The 19,089-nt window shown below is 45.4% G+C and overlaps 8 protein-coding genes across 8 annotated transcripts; 7 read left to right on the top strand and 1 right to left on the bottom strand.

Annotated features, from left to right (window-relative positions):
- Positions 1-849: 849 nt before the first annotated feature.
- On the top strand, positions 850-1,962 carry I203_105707 (uncharacterized protein; the record flags this gene model as incomplete). The annotated part of the gene is made up of 4 exons (XM_019144859.1): positions 850-1,304; positions 1,354-1,601; positions 1,654-1,752; positions 1,802-1,962. The coding sequence occupies 4 exons, from the start codon at positions 850-852 to the stop codon at positions 1,960-1,962; spliced, it is 963 nt and encodes a 320-aa protein (XP_019006194.1).
- A 434-nt stretch (positions 1,963-2,396) lies between these two features.
- I203_105706 (uncharacterized protein) lies at positions 2,397-3,273 on the top strand (the record flags this gene model as incomplete). The annotated part of the gene is made up of 7 exons (XM_019144858.1): positions 2,397-2,511; positions 2,557-2,686; positions 2,733-2,783; positions 2,832-2,846; positions 2,890-3,035; positions 3,086-3,107; positions 3,156-3,273. 7 exons carry the CDS (start codon positions 2,397-2,399, stop codon positions 3,271-3,273), a joined length of 597 nt encoding a protein of 198 aa, XP_019006193.1.
- A 157-nt stretch (positions 3,274-3,430) lies between these two features.
- Positions 3,431-4,315, top strand: I203_105705 (uncharacterized protein; the record flags this gene model as incomplete). The annotated part of the gene is made up of 1 exon (XM_065517823.1): positions 3,431-4,315. The coding sequence occupies one exon, from the start codon at positions 3,431-3,433 to the stop codon at positions 4,313-4,315; it is 885 nt and encodes a 294-aa protein (XP_065373127.1).
- Positions 4,316-4,594: 279 nt separating this feature from the next.
- Positions 4,595-5,728, top strand: I203_105704 (uncharacterized protein; the record flags this gene model as incomplete). The annotated part of the gene is made up of 1 exon (XM_019144857.2): positions 4,595-5,728. One exon carries the CDS (start codon positions 4,595-4,597, stop codon positions 5,726-5,728), a length of 1,134 nt encoding a protein of 377 aa, XP_019006192.2.
- Positions 5,729-7,587: 1,859 nt separating this feature from the next.
- Positions 7,588-9,986, top strand: I203_105703 (uncharacterized protein; the record flags this gene model as incomplete). The annotated part of the gene is made up of 4 exons (XM_065517822.1): positions 7,588-7,718; positions 7,807-7,869; positions 7,927-8,870; positions 8,920-9,986. The coding sequence occupies 4 exons, from the start codon at positions 7,588-7,590 to the stop codon at positions 9,984-9,986; spliced, it is 2,205 nt and encodes a 734-aa protein (XP_065373126.1).
- Positions 9,987-12,018: 2,032 nt separating this feature from the next.
- On the top strand, positions 12,019-15,333 carry I203_105702 (uncharacterized protein; the record flags this gene model as incomplete). Its single annotated transcript, XM_065517821.1, has 5 exons — positions 12,019-12,164; positions 12,235-12,485; positions 12,531-12,655; positions 12,711-15,146; positions 15,229-15,333. The coding sequence occupies 5 exons, from the start codon at positions 12,019-12,021 to the stop codon at positions 15,331-15,333; spliced, it is 3,063 nt and encodes a 1,020-aa protein (XP_065373125.1).
- A 1,349-nt stretch (positions 15,334-16,682) lies between these two features.
- Positions 16,683-17,120, top strand: I203_105701 (uncharacterized protein; the record flags this gene model as incomplete). Its single annotated transcript, XM_019144853.1, has 1 exon — positions 16,683-17,120. The coding sequence occupies one exon, from the start codon at positions 16,683-16,685 to the stop codon at positions 17,118-17,120; it is 438 nt and encodes a 145-aa protein (XP_019006188.1).
- Positions 17,121-17,566: 446 nt separating this feature from the next.
- On the bottom strand, positions 17,567-19,048 carry I203_105700 (uncharacterized protein; the record flags this gene model as incomplete). The annotated part of the gene is made up of 6 exons (XM_019144852.1): positions 17,567-17,593; positions 17,669-17,854; positions 17,940-18,137; positions 18,206-18,283; positions 18,343-18,480; positions 18,608-19,048. 6 exons carry the CDS (start codon positions 19,046-19,048, stop codon positions 17,567-17,569), a joined length of 1,068 nt encoding a protein of 355 aa, XP_019006187.1.
- Positions 19,049-19,089: the final 41 nt, after the last annotated feature.

The raw sequence follows: 19,089 nt of genomic DNA, 5'->3' as shown, positions 1-19,089 counted from the left end.
AGTCAGCTTGTTTAGCTTCACAGTGATCACATTGCTTTGAAAAGTATGAATTGTTTGGTTCCTCTCAGTGATACCAAGTGTTCCAATATTGCCATAAAGATTACCACTTCCAAGTAAGTGACTCTTGTTGTAGCAATGGCTGTTATCCATGACAGGAAAGCAGCAATTATTGCCAGTAGCAAGCTTAAAAAACATCAAAATCAGCTCTATCCAAAGTCCAAGCAAATGCAATACCATCAAGAACAGGAACCATTACTCCCACAATATTTGCTTAATTCAGCACGGATCTATCACCCAGCTTTGCAAGGCCAACCTTGTCCACATGTCCCCGCTCTGCCCCTTCATGGCCCAGGCTCTGGGCCCCAACCCCTTTTTGGCTGGCCATCTGTCATACCCAGACCACACACATGCAGTCAAACAAAATATTGGAGATATCAGAAGCTAGATTATAGAAGGTTTTGCTATAGTGTAGGGAAGGCTGAAGTATGTTTTGCTGCTTTACCAGGAGGTCCTTTATATGGGTATCCCACTCATCTGAGTGAGAATCTGGTGGAGGTGGTGAACATCATATACAGTTTGTTCTTCCATAGTGCATTTGTAACATAAAAACTCTTTTATACCACTTTCCTTTCTTTGAAAATATCGTCAAAGCATGTAGGGTAAGAATGAAGACTAAGCACACATATCATGATGCATCATCTTGATATACCAGGTTGATGCATATTCATTACATTCAGTACAGTCTCATAATTTTGGCTCATTTATGCTGGAACAAAAACAACTGGATCAATATCATAGGTAAGGCATTATTCCAATTTTTTAGATTGATCACTGACTCAAGCTCGCAGTATGAATTCTGAAATATTGGACCTGGAAAATCAAGGATTTGTCAATGAACTTCCTCCGCATATTACATCAGAAGAAGAAGCCTCTATGATACCTCAACTTCCAGCATACTCTGAGGGCTATCAGATGGAACATTCATTGCATTCTCAAGCCAATTCAGGACCTGATGAGCTGAACTCAATGACTCCAATTGGTCCCTTTGCACCTGCTGCTGCCGGTGGAGGAGTGAATCCCTATCAACAGCATGCAGATGTGAAAATTGACTCAACCGGCTCTGAAGATGTCTCTGACCCTGAAGCCCTTGCTTATTCTTATTCAGTCCCATCTGACCCTCTCCCACCTTCTTCATACATTGACACTCAGCACATACCTCCTGTAGGCTATATCAAAAAGCATTTTGAACCTGCTCAACATCTCCAGTCATACAAACCAGCAAATATCAAACAATACAAGACAAAGTAGGTCCACTCTCAACATCATATGTTGTAAGCTGATGAAAAATAGTAGACCCCAAACACAAATAGTCACCCAATCAACAGAGTCTAAGTCCCAAGTAGCTGAAGCAATGCAAATGATGATGATGAACCAGATGATGATGCAGCAGATGCAAGCTCAACAAATGCAGGTAGCTCAAATGGCAGCCATTGATCAACAGAATATGCACATGCAATCCCAAATGATGCAGCCAGGAGTACAAGGCAACAAGAAGAAAGATAAGCCATGTAAACAGTCAAAAGGGTCTATCAACATTCAAAGTAAGTCAGATTTACACAACATCTCATGTTCTTACTGAACCCCAGCTTTCAGATTGTGCTCAGAAGGTCAAGCAAAAGCCACATAAAAACAGATCTAAATTTGTCCTGACATCAAACCTAGTGAATCACCTGCCACTGCCTCCAATAGCAAGTAAGTGACTGAGATGTTGACATTCATAACATGGCTGATCAGCGGACAGATCCAGTTCAACAACCCTCTATTGAGACTGTTGCCTTGGACAATTGGCAGGAAGCTACCATCATACTCTGTTTTGCAGCTGTTGGTCTGATTTACCTTATCTGCTCCAGAGCTGGTGGAGAGGAGAAAAAAGAGGATGTAGCTAGCAAACATATGTCATAAGCAATAAGATATAAGTCTTATAGGTAACCATAGTAATCATAAAAGATCATTACTACCCTTTGTTCCTTTGGTCAAAGGAATGTGTATTGATATATGCATAGCAAGTATCTCTTATATACACCATCCTTTTCTGTTATTCAGATCACTCTGTTATGTCAACCATCATTGGTAAATACATGTGATTTGGCCATGATCTCACTCTTACTTATACTACTCAATTGTTTATTTGCACAAGCCCAAAAAGTTGTACACAGTGGTTTTGAGGATCCTTCCCTGCATGGGGGAAGTACGTTGACTGTGAGTTGCCAGCCAGTCATCTTGCTTGCTGTTGACACCTTATAAAGTATACCCTATGGACCACTCCCCCAAACCTGGGAGAACCACTGAACATCATTATATCCAATCAATCTGATCCAAGAGTTCTGGAAGAAACCATGCTAGAAGGGGGTTTGTACAACTACCTGGAGGCAGCTGCTTTTGGTGGACAATGTTTTGGCTTACATATGGGAGACAAGCAACAGAGCAACTTGGGAGATGGGAGCGCAAACCGTGAGTTCATTGTTTGGTACATGAATTAGCTGAGTAGTTGATTAGAGACCCAAAGAAGTATTCTAAGGTATCAGTATTTCCACAATCACTTCCTTGGTACCTGCTTGGAAAGGATATATGGTGGCAATCATATTAGGGTATTTAAGCAAGAAACCACTGGTGCTTACTTTTTGAGGTGAGTACTGATTGTCTAGTGTAACTCATCTAATTATGGTGATTAGTTCCTCTGCAGAAGAAGACAGCAGCAAGAACCATCAATTGGGTCTTAATGCGTAAGTCAAATTTTGAGTATATCAGACCTCAGCTGATTTTCAAGGCAGATCTGACTCTGGTAAGTAAGTTTTCTATCTGAAAAGCTCTGCTAATATGTCTCACCAGGGATCTCTTTGTTGGTAATGCTACAAATATAGCTATTGAGGGGCACTTAGGCATCAACACCACTTTTACTGGAGAAACTGTTAAAAGAGGGTGGAGATATAGAACAACAGTGAATTATATTGATGACCTGGTACCAGCAAACAGAAGTAAGTCAGTCATAACAATGCAAGTGAATTCAAACTGATTCAGACTATAGCCAGATGGAACCATTATACTGGGTAAGTACATCCTGAGCATGGTTTGAACTGAGATTGACTTGACCACAGGGTTCAAGCCATTGGTGCGGAGGTTTCTGATGGGCTTGTAGCTGTGTTGACCATACAGGTCACAAAAGATGATCCTGGACTGTTGGGTGATCAAGTGTGGTCTGCTTTGGGGATGTAACATTTGTTTATGCATCCTTTTTGATCCCTCCTTTCAGGCAATCTGGCTCAAGAAATGCAGTGACTGTTAGCTGTCAGTCACCAAAGTCCACACCAGTCCAATTGACATTTGTTGGTTCACTTTGTTTTGGATATTATCTCACATCAAAAGTAGTAAAATGGCCTTGTTCCCAATCTATGAGGATGGTTATCTTCCGGGACCCAATCATGAGCAAGATTCATCCTTCTTGTATGATGATTACCCCACTTCACCCCCAGTCTATATACAAGAGGTACCATATGAAGATGAACCTTATAAAGATATCAACATTCAAGACTCATATGTGGAATATGAAAAAGAAGAGGATGAATTGCCTGAAGCTTGGATTCCTTACTCTGGCCATACTGAGCTTCCGCCTGGGAGTGGCAACCAACAGGTAATTATTGGTGCACCATTCCCTCAACCTTCAGATTTAAAACAACATTATTGTGATCTGTATCCTGAAGAATGTCATAAAATTGGAGGAGTTTTGGAGAGGAACAACACTAGTGGTAATGGAACTATAGAAAGTGATATGCGGGAGAAAACTGGTCTGAGCCATGTTGATCTATCTGGATGTGGGTTAGCTCTGCTCTTGTTATTACTACTCTTACTTGGGTTGAATGGAGGATGGTCAGGGGATAAAGCTAGTAAAGATAGAGAAGGGTTAGGTAAATCTGATGGGAGGGGAGGTAAAAGTGATAGAGACAGTAGAGACAAAAATGGTAGAGATGGGAAAAGCAAAAAAAGGGAAGATGAAGAGAAGAACAAGAAGAATAGAGATAGAGAATCATCAGGCAAAGATGATAAAGGGAAACCAAACAGAGAGGACAGAAGTAGAAACAAGAATAGTGAAACACCTGAAGAAAGAGACAAGAGGAAGGCAGCTGAAAGAGCTGAGAGACAAAAAAAAGATGGAGAAATGGAAGGGGAAACAGAAGAAAAAGGAGGAAAGAAGAATGGAGGAAAGAGAGGAAAGGAGATAAGAGAATGGAAGAATAGAAAGAAGAGGAAAGGGAAATGAATCAGAATGAAAGATCAAGAGATAGGAGAGGTAAAGACAGGAATCAATGGAAGAGGATAGGTCAATAGGAAATCAGAGAAAGGCAATAGGAAAAAAGAGATAGGAAAGCAACAGAGATAGAGGGAAAAGCTCAAATGGAAATAACCACAAATCTAATGAAGAAACACCTGAAGAAAGAAAAGCAAGAAAAAATAGAGAAAAAGATAGGAAGAATGGTCAACAGAGGTCCCCCAAAAAAAGTGATGGTCAAAATCCATTGAATAGATCTGACAGGAAAGAATGGAGAAGAAAGAAGAAAGACAGAAGAAGAAGAAAGAAAGAAGAAAGGGAAGAAGAAGGAAGAAAGAAGAGAAGGAAGAGAGGGAGGCAAGGCATAAGAAGGAAAGAGAACAGAAGAAGGGTCAGAATGAAACTCCAGAAGAAAGGGCAGAGAGGCATAGAAGAGAGGGAAGAGAAACACCTCAGGAGAAGACAGACAGGCTGAAGAAAGAGAAAAAAGAACAAGGTCGCTCTTGGCTCAGTCCATCCATGCTATTGGGTCTGTTGGTGTTATTAGCACTCATGGGCTTTGCAGGGAGGACTCATATTCCCCAAGGCATGCCTGGCTGGAATTGGAGGACACCCAATCTCTTTCACAAACCTAGTGGTATCATTGGAGGTAGTTTGTTAGGTGAAGGTGGTGGTTTACTGGGAAAACCCAGGTCCTTTGTCAAAGGTAGTCCTAAAGTCATACCATCTAGATCTAAGTGGAAAGTGAATGAACCTGCTCCTCATATCCATATAAACAATGTGAACTCTCAGGGTAATGGTAATCCAATTTCATTTGGTGTAGAACCTGTAGTGGTGGAAGAAGTCCTGGATGAACCTGTCATTGTAAAAGAGAAGATTTGGGAACCAATTAGTTTTCAATTTACTGGACCAACCAATCCAAATAGATTGCTCAATATGCTCTTTGCAGCCTTGATTGTTAGCCTACCATTAATCCTGGATTGGATTAGGGATTATCCAGAAATCAAATATGATCAACCGGATTATATCTCTTCATCTATTCAACTTTTAATTTCGGCTGGCTTGATCCTTTTTGGATTGCTCATTGCAGATTGGCATTTTGGTTGGTCTACCACCATGGCACCTTATGCAGAAGTATCGGTGGACAGTGTCCAAAGTGGTTTGACACCTGTATTGGTAGGTGCTGTAGAAACTACGGAACAATTAGTATGGGGATTGGAAGATGTGCTGTTTGGTGACAGTAGGGTACTATTGGGAATGGGTTTAGCGGCACTGGGTGTTTTCTTTTTAGCGCAGAGAGAACCAAACTTGGATATACCATCGACAGACTTCTCGAATTATACTACTCAGGCTCTTGTATTTCTAGGTGCACTCTTGGTTGGTATGTTGCTCTGGAACGCTTAAATAGATAGTCAAACGATCAGGTAGAGATGCATTGATACGCGATAATTTTTTGCTCTCTTTAATTATAAATTACAGGATCGTCTCAATTAGAATCATTGCCTAAGGCAACAATAACAACTTCTCTCGTTGTACTGATATTCTTCTTGCGGCCATGGATGATAACGAGGTTTGACGACGTCGAATGATATGATAACACAGGTAATAACTGGGTGATTGTCTTTCTTTTCAAAAGATTGTGTTGCAGACGCTGCTCCTCGATTTCGAGCTGATCAGGCGGGTTGAACTTTCGCGTCGATCACTGCAACATCGATTGAAATACGGACTTCGAGGTTGTTTGAATTGACACTGATCTTGAGTCGCCGTGTTGCGGACAGGAGAAGGAAGGTACCGTCTGATAGATTTCCGCTACATCAAGAGGATCAATATGTGGGTTAGCGTTGATCATATGAAGCGAGGATTTTACAGGTGTCGCCATTTGAGTTCACTCAAGTCGATCGAGACTGGACTAGCATCGATTAGAACCAGAGATGGTAAGCAGTTGTAAAAGTCGTGCGGTAGTTTAAGGCTGTACAAGATTCAGTAACAGATTCAGTAACATGAATATTGCCTGTCTCAACTTAAGTCCGTCGTTTGACTCTCCTACTCATGCATTGTGTGGTGAGTGAATAACAACTTTGGGTTCGCTGCAGCTCCGGCGCAACCTAAAATTCACTCACCTTGTGCATTAGTACGAGTACTTGCACCCCTCCAACATGGATTCACGCTCTTCATGGGTATATGTATATGCATGCTCCTGTCAGTCTCAACAAGGAATTAGAGGCTTCCAATCAAGCTCGCTCGAGATGCTACTGGGGTGATGACAAAGGTCGGTTGAATCATGGTGGAAGCGATTCATATCACGAGGTATCATGGATAGTGAATAGAGGACGGGTAAGCTCGATATCTGACCTACTAATATTTAAACGTTAGTACCGAGCACTACAGGTGGTCATGCCTGCTTGGGTCGACGGGCCTGATATCGGTGCTGATTGGAGTAACTACGCCGACGCTTGTAGTATCTCGAGATCCAGGTGGGTATCGCCTCTTCGTCTACAGCCAAATAGCCCACGACGACCCTTTACATGGTTCCAATCGTCTTGAGCAAGAATGGTCAGAAAGTTCACTTCCGCTGATCTGTCGCACGGTTGACAATTCAGCCGCGAATGAGGCCCGAGAACGAGCTAAGGAGATGAGTTAGATCCATGATGCTCAGCTACTCCGAGCGCGAAGAGGGCTAATAAGGAAGCATGTATGGGGCGCGATGGCGAAGGTCCAAGCTGCGCACGAACAGAAGAGGGCGACAATGCTGTATATAGGACATGATGGAGAGTATGCATCAGTCGTGTTACATTCTTGCGGGTGGCTATATGCAGAGTAGCTAGCTGTCTTCAATAGAGTAGTGCAGTACAGTTGATTATGTAATAGTGGTGTGGTACAAGCGGGATTTGGTTTAGCGCGTCTTCCTGTCGAGGGTGAATGAAGGTGGTGACAACGAACAGAGACAACAGACCAGTTGATCAAACAATCGTTCTTCTCATCACTCTCTTGTCACAACAGCTGCTACATACCAGACACCATGTGCACCTTCCAGCAATCCTGAACGTCAGCTCACCATCTAGCAGAAGCTCTGGAACCTCTCAAGCCTCGTCGCAGCAAATTTAGCATCGCCAAGCCTAAAGAGACTAGTCCATTCGGTCTCTGATCAACTAAATCCCAAATCCCCCACTCTTTTACCTCGAACATCCGTGAGCAGCCATAATCCCTTCTCTAACCCTTGAAACAGCATATGCTGACGACGTGTAAAACTTATTTCAGCCATCATGCCATTCTTACAATCCATATCAAACTTTTTCGGTGGTCAGTCTGGTACCAACGGTTCATCAAGTCGAGGTGCGAACAGACGTTCAGTCATGAACTCGACAATGGACGCGTTTAGTCTACCTACGGCGAGGTATGCCAATGGACCGGGATATGGGGATGGTGGATTGGTGAGTTACAGAAAGAGGGGGGACTTGCTAACAACATCAGCCTCCCGATAGCGCAGCGTCTTCACCTGGTCCAAGTCGAAGAGGAAGTATTGTCTATCCACCGAAAGATGCCTTGTAAGTCATCATCTCACCATCTTCTGATGTGCTGCTAATATCTATTTTGCCTGGTAGTGCCGGCTCACCTAATTATTTCCCTCCTCCCACTCACACTTTCCACCGTCTACGAAATGCTCTCGTCGACTCCTTTCCCGAACTCCTCGAAACGCTGAACGGCCCCGCCAATCCACACCTCCTCGCTGCCTTCGAAGCTGAGCTAGGGTGCAGCTTGCCCCGCGCAGTTAGAGAGTCCCTCTTAGCTGTTGATGGTCAAGATTTAGAAGCCTGTGCCAACATCTCTGGTTCTGGAGGGTTATTCATGGGATTACATTTCTTACCTCTCGAGGAAATTATGAGAGAGTGGGCATTCTGGAGACAAGCAGAACACGATCCGATGGCTGGGAACAACGCAGCAGTCCTGGCTACAATGGCTAGTGTCCCACCCAACTGGATCAAGAAACTCTACGCGTGCAGAGGTTGGATCCCCCTATTATCTGATCGCACGGGAAACTACGTTGGTGTGGATTTAGATCCTGGAGCTGGAGGATCATGGGGACAGGTCATTGTCTTTGGAAGAGATTTCGATAGGAAGTGCGTGCTTTGGAGGGGTGATGGTGAAGGTGGATGGGGCAAGTGGTTAGCTTCGTTCGTGGAGGAGTTAGAATCCGGTGAAGGATGGGAAGCAGATAAGACCAATAATACATCAGATGAAGAGGAGGATATAGGATATGGAAGCTATAATGGTGGTGGATCTTTTGGTGAATCGGGCAGAGGCCTGAGGCTCGGTGGAGAATACAGAGGATGGACTGTGCTTGAGGCGTGGTGGGATAAATCAGTCAGGAAGTGGGAAAGCTTAGGTTTAGGTTTAGACGTGGAGGACATCGAGAAGGGCCTGGAGGAAGCAAGAGTATTGGCAGGCTATTCGAATGAGCCGGAAGGTAAAGGGAAGGGTAAAGCTGTGGAAGGGTTGGGTATTGGGATGCGAGTGGGCGAGAGCGCCGCACAAGTTGAAATTCCAGGTGAGTAAAATTGTCTGGTGACGATTTACAGTTGCTGACCTTGACTTAGTCCTCGGTTCACCTTCCATTCCCGCTGGTCCTGGTACACCTGTCCCTCACGACTCGGACGTCCTGCTTCCACCCGCATCCCCCGAACAACCCCCTATTCCCAAAATTCGACATCCTGCACCATCCCCAGTTCGCGTCATCACACCGGCCACTGATCATCCACTAAAAGCATCTACTTCCGCTTCTGGCTATCTGTCTCCTCCATCTCGATCACCTCCTAGATCCCGTCGTAAAGAACCGCTCCCCCTTCCATCACCCATAGACCTACCCACACGAGCGGATGTACAAGCTATGGCAGCGATTGCTCAAGCGGAAAAGTCAGGGCTGCGTGGCGGATGGGTGATGAACCTTGATGTATCAGCTGGCAATGCTTCGCGTAGAGCTTCCAGAGTTTCCGCTGGCGACGCCGAGATGGTCAATATAGACTTAGAAGGTGGACGCGCGGAGAAATTCGGCTCACCTAGAATGTCAGATGCCGAAATGGAGAGGCAGCGAGAAGAAGAGAAACTAGCTTTGGCAGGATTAGAACATCGTCGATCACCCGTGTTGATACAACCGTCTAGAACTCCTTCGCCTTTATCACGAGAATCAAGCTTTGACGAAACTCCATCTACCACTGGTTCGGAGCAGACTCCAAGAGCGACATCCAGAGGACCAGGATCAGAAGGGTTGATATCTGTTCCACCATCTGTCATAGCCGCTACCCAATCAATACGACCTCCGCCACGAGCTGCAAATAACTCTGAACTCAATATAAGAACTTTTGTCAATGAGGACGAACGTGATCGACCGGTCATACGAGGTAGTAATTCTCGACCGGGAAGGAAAGAAAGAGAATCAAGTGTGGTGTCTATGACTTCCCAAGATGAGTTGTTGGAACGAGCTACGACTCGATCACCCAGCCCGAGCTTTACTGGTGAGATCGCTCATTCACCTACAGCTATCACCATGTCGAGGAGTAATTCCGAACAGGAAGAAAGATTAGCAAGTCCCCTTGTCACTGCAGGTCTGAGAAAGGGAGAAAAGCCAGTAGAGGAGGAATTGGAAGAGATAAGTCTTGGGGCGTAATTACGATTGAGCTGGGCTAGGTCATGATAGAATGCATTTTTACGTCTTGCATCAGTTAGTTAGGAAATGGTTGACGAAGTGACTGATCAATTTTAGAACCTAGTTTACGATCATCCAACCATGCTAATCCCATTCGTTCTATCTACCCAACACGTTAAATGCAATGGTCATATCAGTAACAACCAAATCCAGAACCATTGATCATTGCCAAACTACCAACATTCGCTTCTCCCCTTGATCCTCGAAAGCTCACCTGATCTTGTGCAGATGCGAATAAACTTGCAATCCAACACACCCACTCTACCAGTTTGCTGTTATCGACAGTATCTGATGAAGATAGTCTGACACCATGTCTGTACCTCCCCCAATTGGAAGGACATGAAGATCGCTGATAGTCTTCCAGTGCTCGCCGGAATGATCTTATAGCTCGTGTATCGATATCAGGTGAACAATTCACAAGGGGTAAAAGAGGGATGTCATCAGGCTGGCAAAGATGAACATGTTGCTGAGGTTGTGAAATATGAGTTTCGGGTGCTGGTGAGTAAGGGGGAGGTGAAAGGTTAGGGTTGATCATAATTAAGAGTTGTGATTTCGAGGGAAATTATGTGGTATGGTGGAATGAGAGATTGATGAACGCCGAAGACAACATCATTCCATTCCAAGATAGACTTCCACCTCGTCCTCTGACGTGTGAGGTCATTTGTCTTCCGACCATATCTGCCCAAACCAGTCAGTTACCAATAGTCCAAACATGCTTTCATCATCTTACGGCTGCCAAGGTGAAAAGAAGGTTGAAGGCTTTATGAGTCAAATCATCGGGATCCTTTCATAGTAAGTCATTGGGAAATGTTTGATCTCGTCTAGTGAGATGGGAGTTGACTCGATTATGTGCATATACATATGTGTAAGTGTATTCTCTGAGATTTCGATTTTGTGATCAGCCAATCTATCCCACTTCCATCACGATCTCACCAGTCCTTATACCCCACCACGGCCAACTCAAAACATCTGTTCAGTATGCCTCATCACCATCACTCAATCTCAGACTGCCAGTCCGCATCTCCAACTCCACAACCAGTCAAGCAAGTAGCACTCGGGTTACTCGAGAAAGACGTTCTTTCGGCTTCTCCCTCGCCTGCTGCCAATCACAATATTAACAGCAACAGCTCTACTTCGGCAGCATGGTGGGCTTTCAACTTCCTCTTGGAGCACTCAAGGATCCATTCTGATCATAGGGTTCAGCATAGAGTTCCGGGAGTTCAGCATAGACGGAGGGATGAGGCTTGATCGGTTTTTGCTGTAACGAATGATATCTCTGAGTATGTTAGACAACCTTGATTGTGAAAGTCGCACACGGGCATGACGGGGATGCTCCACCGTGTATGTTAAATGCCACTGCCTCACGTTGCGCTGTACCTTGTTGTTATCTGTACAGTACATATGACATGATTGATGTATAGGCTGATGTCTGTTTCGTGTCTACATGTGAGATGTCAAGTGCCACTTGGTAAATTCCGTCAAAGGGTTGAGAAAAGATCCCGTTGGTGGGCGTGCCACGTGGCGCGGGTATGGGTGTGCACTGTCATCATCATATGCATCACAACATAACAGGGAGGACTGTAACCAAATACCTAATACCACCACCACCCCCCCCATCTCCTTCCCCCTGACATAATCATCGTATCAACATATAACAATACATACACATATACCCCCATCGGCAGCCCACAGCATCACAATGTCTGACGTATGAGCATCGCGCGAGAACATATACTATCGAGAGCCTGAGAAGAAGCAGAACACCAGGAACATTAGTGTCACACTGCGGTTCAACTGTACCGGTCCCTCTCCTTTCAACCGTCATCAACCTCAATATCGAACATTACCATCTACGTGTGTCTTTGAAATCACACCCATCTCACAGCTCGACACGCTCAGAGAGGTCATCTCTCGTGACCACTCCTGACATTCCGCCACTTACTGCGTGCGATTCGTTGCCGACTAGACCATTTTCTACACCAATCACTCCAACATGACATCCTTCAACCCCCTCCCAGCTCACGTACAGGCAGCGCAGGATCAATTCACGTCGGACGGTATACCCACACCAACGTACATGGGGATGGTAGATACTGGAGCTCAATGGGACTATATCGTTGGTAAAGATGGGCGCAGGAGGTAAGTTGATGCACCGAGCGTTGCTAGCGCCAAACTTCATAATTTCGCGCTGACTGCTTTATCCCTCCAGTCGGACACCATCCAGATCACCACATAGGTCAGCAACAGAGCCGTCCGTACATCGACCATCCTCCCTATCACAGTCGCAAACACCGGATCAACCTCCTCTCGGTTCATCTTTCCCCTCGACCTCTGCTCATCCCCAAGAACCTACCATCAACGAAGAAGCAGCTGCGGTCGTATCACGAAGTATGAATGCACAGCAGTGTCAACAACAACAACAACAACAGGAACTGCAGCATCGACAGACTAATGGCAATGGTACGACAACAAACGGTCATGAGAATGGGACGTACAATGCTGCAGGTAGTTCATCCAGAAGTGGAAGGAGCAAAACTAGGATTGTAGGAGATTGGCAATTAGGTAAAACGCTAGGTGCAGGTAGCATGGGTAAAGTCAAACTTGCAATAAATGTCATAAGCAAGGAAAAGGTGAGTGGTGTTTACTCTCCCATTTTATTATGCAGTCTGCTGATTATGTATCTAGTGCGCGGTTAAGATCATCCCTCGGTATACCGAAGCTACTCGTCGCGAAGAACCCAAAACACCCGAAGAAGCTGAGAAACAACGCCAGCGTGATGAATCGAAAGAGATACGTACGATAAGAGAAGCTCACATCTCTCTATTACTTCATCATCCATACATCTGCGGTATGCGCGAATTCATCTCACATCAGAATCATCATTACATGGTATTCGAGTTCATCGATGGAGGACAAATGTTGGATTACATCATATCACATGGACGGTTGAGAGAAAGAGCAGCTCGGAAATTCGCTAGACAGATTGGATCGGCTTTACACTACTGTCATCGAAACTCCATCGTTCATCGTGATCTGAAGATTGAAAATATCCTTATATCGAAAAATGGTAATATCAAGATCATCGATTTCGGTCTATCCAACTTATACGCGCCCAACAGACATCTCTCCACTTTCTGCGGTTCACTCTACTTTGCCGCACCCGAATTGCTCAATGCTAAAGCCTATACCGGACCCGAGGTCGACGTCTGGTCTTTCGGTATCGTCCTTTACGTCTTGGTCTGCGGTAAAGTCCCCTTCGACGATCAGAGTATGCCAGCGCTACATGCCAAAATCAAGAGGGGTGCTTGCGAATATCCCGCTTGGCTCAGTGCGGACTGCAAACATCTGCTCAGTCGGATGCTCGTCACCAACCCTGCTGAACGAGCCACTCTCACCGAAGTCCTATCTCACCCATTTCTAACGAAAGGTTATGAAGGTCCACCTGATTCTTATCTCATTCACCGAGAACCCCTACGTGCCGATGAAATAGACTGGGAGATTGTTCAGATGATGGAAGGATTCACTTTCGGTTCACCTGAACAAATTTACGATGACCTACGTGCGGTTCTCACTTCAGATGCCTATCTATCGTGTGTCGCTGCCTACGAAGCTTGCAAAGATCGACGAAGAGGCCCTTCTATGTCCACCTCTAGTATGGATGTCAGCAACGTCACCGACTCTCCAAAGAAGAAGCGATTCAGTGGGTTCGATTTCGCCAAGAAGAAGCTATTTAAAGAGGAGAAGAAGGTCGAGGAACCGGTTGTGAAGGAGAAGGAACCCTTGGATCCAACTAGAGGATTTGATCCACTTATATCCATCTACTTCCTTGCCAGGGAGAAAGTCGAGCGGGAACGAGTATACGGCAAAGGTCATTTCGCATCTTCCACCATGTCAATCGACGGAAACGATGCGGCTCAGGGCTATGGTCGACAAGTCGCTCAGCTGCAACCACCCACTCATGCTATGGGTGGTGCTTATGATTCTGGTAGTCTACCTCAACCCCGTCAGCGTACTGAGGAGGTTCCTAATCCCGTCATGCAACATCCTCGTGCCGATCAGGAACGATCCAACATCGCTGATGTACCCCATGCGCATTCAAGACAACCATCTCTCAGCCAACCTCCTCTCCCTTCATCCCTTCAACCCAGCCCTATACCTATCAGCGATGAAGGCTTGACTAAGAAATTCAGTTTGCTGGGCAGAGGTCCACGCCCTGCTTCCTCAGCTGCTCCTTCACGTGCAAGCTCGACCAACGTCCCTCCTTCTCAAGGTATGACACCTTCTCCATCGATGCCGCTCACCGCTGTAGGGGATCACCGACGAGCTACCACCGTTTCTGACAAGGCTACAAAGCATGAACGACGTGTCTCAGTGGGCAGCATCTCCAACATATCCAGTACAGTCGGTAGAGCCACTGGTCTCGGTCGAAGATCCTCACAGCGCGAGCGTAAGGGTACACCCAACGAGCCATCATGGTCGAACACGCCGAAAGAAGCGGACGAATATCACCCAGCACAATCATCCGTACATGCAGAAGATGCTGCCAACCTCGAACCGGATCTTCAATCTGAACTAGGTGCTGGAACAGTATCCGATACTCACTCCAGCAGTGACGTCAAGTCTGTTTACCTCAAAGGCTTATTTTCGGTATCTACAACATCAACTAAACCTGCCACTCAACTTATCCGAGACGTTTCAAATGTCCTTAATCGACTGGGAATTAAGCATCGTCCTATCAAAGGTGGATTCGAATGTGTACATATCCCTTCGATCGACTTGAATAGCGTTGTCAATGGCGACGAAGCAAACACGAGCTTACATTCGGTCAACCAACAACCTGCTCAGACCAGGAGGAAACCATCACTTAGGAGGAAATCGAGTAAACAGAATATGAATGGAAGTAGGACTACCTCTCCTGCGCCAAACAAGGCTTTACAGGCTGGATCCAGTGGGACGTTTAGTATGGGTGAACCGCATACTCCTTCTACACCTGGAAAAAGAAGTACACCTGGTGGACCACATGTGCCACAAGAGGAGGATGAGTTGGATGCTTGGGCACTGGCTCAGTCCGGTGCAGCAGGTAGTAATTTGATTGTGAGGTTTGAGATATTTGTGGTGAAGGTGAGTCACATATAATTTCATGTTGATCGGATATATAATAGTGTGCTAATTATCGTGTTTCTGTTTCTGTTTGTGTTTTCAGGTATCATGGATGCCTTTACACGGTATACAATTTAGGAGAGTAGGAGGTGATGGTTGGCAATATCAGATGTTAGCGAAAACTATCCTGAGAGAAATGAGATTATAAGCGACCTCATTTTCGAAAAGAAACAAAAACAAAAGATGGACATGAGGGACCGCTGTTTATGTTTGTATGGAATGGAATGGACGAAAAGTCCTCTTACTTGTGCACAATGTATGTCTTGTTCTTCTATTTTTCGTTATTTGTCATGTCAGATTTGATATTTATTTCGTCTTGTTCTTTTTCCACTCAACACATCATGTTGGCTTGATTCGTCTTTGCTTTTATTCCCAATCTCCTGCTCTCTGCTACGTTGATAGATCATGAATTGCTATGACACGATTCGAGATCAACAGTCATTGTGCACTTACAATGTATCGCAAAAGAATTCTCGAAGACATCAGCTCAGTCCTGTCCTTCTGCCTGCACTCGAAGGTTAGTCCTTGTATAGGGTAGACCAGTCTGATGCAACTCAAGCGAGCAGTGCAGACAGTATGCTTCGATCTGACGTTTGTCATGTACTGGACAAAAGACTAATCATTTCTACAGTGGTGTATCAATTTACTTACAATCATTACTTGCCTTACTCGGATTTAACAATAATGAGTTTCCCAACGATGAGCGAAATCTCAATCTCACCTTTTGGGAACTTCCAACCATCCGATACCTGTTTACTGTACCCTCCTGGGACCCCTCATCATTCACATCCATTATACACAGAGTATGGTGATCCAGGCTGTCCATTTCGATTAGTGGCTAGCTGTGTGGATAATCAAAAATGGACAGTTGACATGATTGAAGGATCGGTTCATATTCGAATACCAAGTACGAAACAGGGAACATCATTCGTTCCTGATTCTAGATCTTGTGAAGATCAAAGACAACCATTCGAGTTCAATGGTGATCCACTGCCTGGAATGATCGACCGCAGTAGAGGAGTGCCATGGTCTATCGAGGCTGATTCGGTATACATCTCCGGAAAAGGTTACGAGCTTGATATGTCTTCTGGAGCAATCACCAAGACGGACACCCTAACCAAGAGTCTTATTCAAGATGCTATCGATATAGCAACTGAAAGGAATGGGACGATGGTATTGGAGTCTGTCGTATATCGGGATGGTCATGCTAAATAGAGATTCGTGAAGATTGAAGATTTCCAAGCTGCAGATGCTATTCCCACAGCTCAGATTGATGAGACGACTGATGGATTTTCGACCCAGACAGGTCCCTTATGATGAGGCTAGACAAATCCTGGCTGGACAAGAGGATGAGCACGAGGATGCCCCGAATTGGAGTGACGCTTTCCACTTTAGTCGAGTCCGTACTTTATCACAGCACTACCTACTATCTTGCAGAATACGTCACACATTATGAGCGACCTCCATCGTTCATACCCGTCATCATCACACTCAACAATGTCTATCGCCTTGCCATCGGTTTTACGGACTTCATCGGGTGTATGTAGCATTGATGGATCTCATCCCTCACACCTGATCGTGGCTGAGGTGGATCGAAAAAGGATCGACGGCCCTGCGTATGTCACTCATATTAGGAGTTGCGTCAATGATACCAGCGGTGACGATGGAGAGAGAAGCAACCACACTGTAGAATTTAATATCGTTTCCGCTTCTCCCGATCTGTCAAATACGGAATCGATCAATATTGTCATTCCTTCTCGACGTAAAGTACACCATCGAGCTTGGTCTGAAATCGTCACGTTGGAAGTCGACCGAGATATACGTTCCGAGGCGGAAATGAAGATACGTCCTCACATCGAATGTGAATCAACACCCACACCGATGATCATGGAGGAAGATCAAAGCCGAAGTAAATTACGACTTGATGGCGAATAGTGGATCCCTTTGCAGGTCCACAGACCATCTCTGGACAGCAAGGCCTTGAACGGTCTGGATCTATATAGCAAGCATCTTCTCTCGAGTATTTTTCACGACAGCACACGAAGTTTGACACTGAATTCCATTTCAGAGGACACAGATGATAGAAGAGTCATCTGGAACTTTGATCCTAATGATATAGGTTCCCTTAGACCACCTGAACCTACGGTTTCTGTTTGCTATCGAGGGTCAAGAGATGGAGACGAATATTTGGAGAAGACTTCACTATCGTTAGCTAGAGGCCTGTTTAAAGAGTACGGGGGTCGAAATGGCGTGGTTTGGAATGATAGCTGCAACGACAGCCAAAAGTCATAAGGAGAGAATTGCATACGATATATACTGAACTATCATATGTCCCTCGCCGGATCGTGTCTTATGTATGTCTGATTCAGAATCTGTCCTTGTTACACCTTTCTCAGACTGTTATAATGCTACAACAGACAGGACAAGTCAGCTCAGCCAACATTTCGAGAGATCGCATTATGGCGATTGCGACAGACACTCACTTCACCAAGCCCGTACATCCTCTTGTGATAACTTATTCTCACCACTTTATCGCCCGCGGCTAAACTTTGTTCGGGAGTCATCGCTCCTCCGAAAGCATCCGCTGAGCCTCCGTGGGATACAACGGTGGGTGGACCTCGTTGAAAGACATGGATCGGGACGTTGTATTGACGGGAGAGAGCCTGGATCTATAGTCGGCGACCAGCAGTATTATATTAGCGTTCTGTGATACAGTTCCCCATCGATATGATCATAGTGACAGCTTCTACTTACCTCTGGCTCACCTCCCCATTCACCGGTCTCAGCTACCAACTGACAATACTTCTTGAACCCAGCTTCGGTCATCACTCCGTCATCGGTCGCTCCAGCTGAATCCTCGCCTGTGATGGACGGTAAGAAAGGCATGAAATCATCTGGATGGGAAAGCATGAATTTGGCTGCGGCATTACGGGTGACTGAATAATTCTCGGCCTGACGTACAGATGGGTGTATCAGTGATGGTCGTCCATTTCTGACTTCAAATGCGAGAGAGCGCTCACACCCTTGGAAGGTAATACACCAATCTCGGCCAGTTGATCCGCTATAGCAGAATACATACAATGACCATCCGGTGCGATCTGTCAAGACGATTAGCTTGATTCAGCTTCATGGGTTGCTTCTCAAGACTCTCACTCACCTCGTAGATCTCTCTTCCAAGAACGGTACAGGCATCACCAATCATCTGAATTTCCTCCAACCGTTCTTTTTCCAGTTGAGCATTCCAATTGGGATCATCTGGAGGTGCGGACTCAAGGAGAGCTTGGGTCTTTCGTGCCTATAAGACCATCCATTATAGCGAACATCAGCGTCGATATGAGTATGCAAGAGTATTTAATATCTTTATCGTATCGGTCATTCTGTCGCTTGTTACTGATCAAGAAGGTTTTCACTCTTCAGCTCACCTGTCTCTCTTCGAATTTCTGTCTACTTGATTTTTTCTTCTTCCCTCCACCATTTCCATTATTGCCTGACCCAAACGCATTCCCATACATCCCACCTCCAGAAGGAGGTGGAGGTGGAGCAGCAGCGACACCGACAGTAGCAGGAGCCGCCACCTCTGTAGTCCTCAAGCTCGCAGGTGAAGTAGAATGTCCAATGGCTTTCTCATTCTGATGCATATTCTCCAATACCAAATCTTCCTGAATTTCGCCCTGCGAGAGCGGTACAGCAGGAGGAGGTAGAGCTTGACCTGAGGGCGGTGATATCATCTGACTTAACGAATTTGACGAAGTTGAATTTGATTGAGGGGGAGAAGATGAGGGAGACGTAGATGTGGATGGATCAGAGGGGCCGGAGTTGGGAGAGAGCAATTTCTTCAGCGCTCGTCGTTTACTTCCTGGCATTGCTATGGGAATGAAAAGAAGGGAGTAAAGGGAAAGACAAG

This window comes from Kwoniella mangroviensis, assembly GCF_000507465.2.
Source record: "Kwoniella mangroviensis CBS 8507 chromosome 1 map unlocalized Ctg02, whole genome shotgun sequence".
Lineage (NCBI taxonomy): Eukaryota > Fungi > Basidiomycota > Tremellomycetes > Tremellales > Cryptococcaceae > Kwoniella > Kwoniella mangrovensis.
Note: the sequence above shows the minus strand (reverse complement) of the source record. Positions and strands in the feature narration are given on the sequence as shown.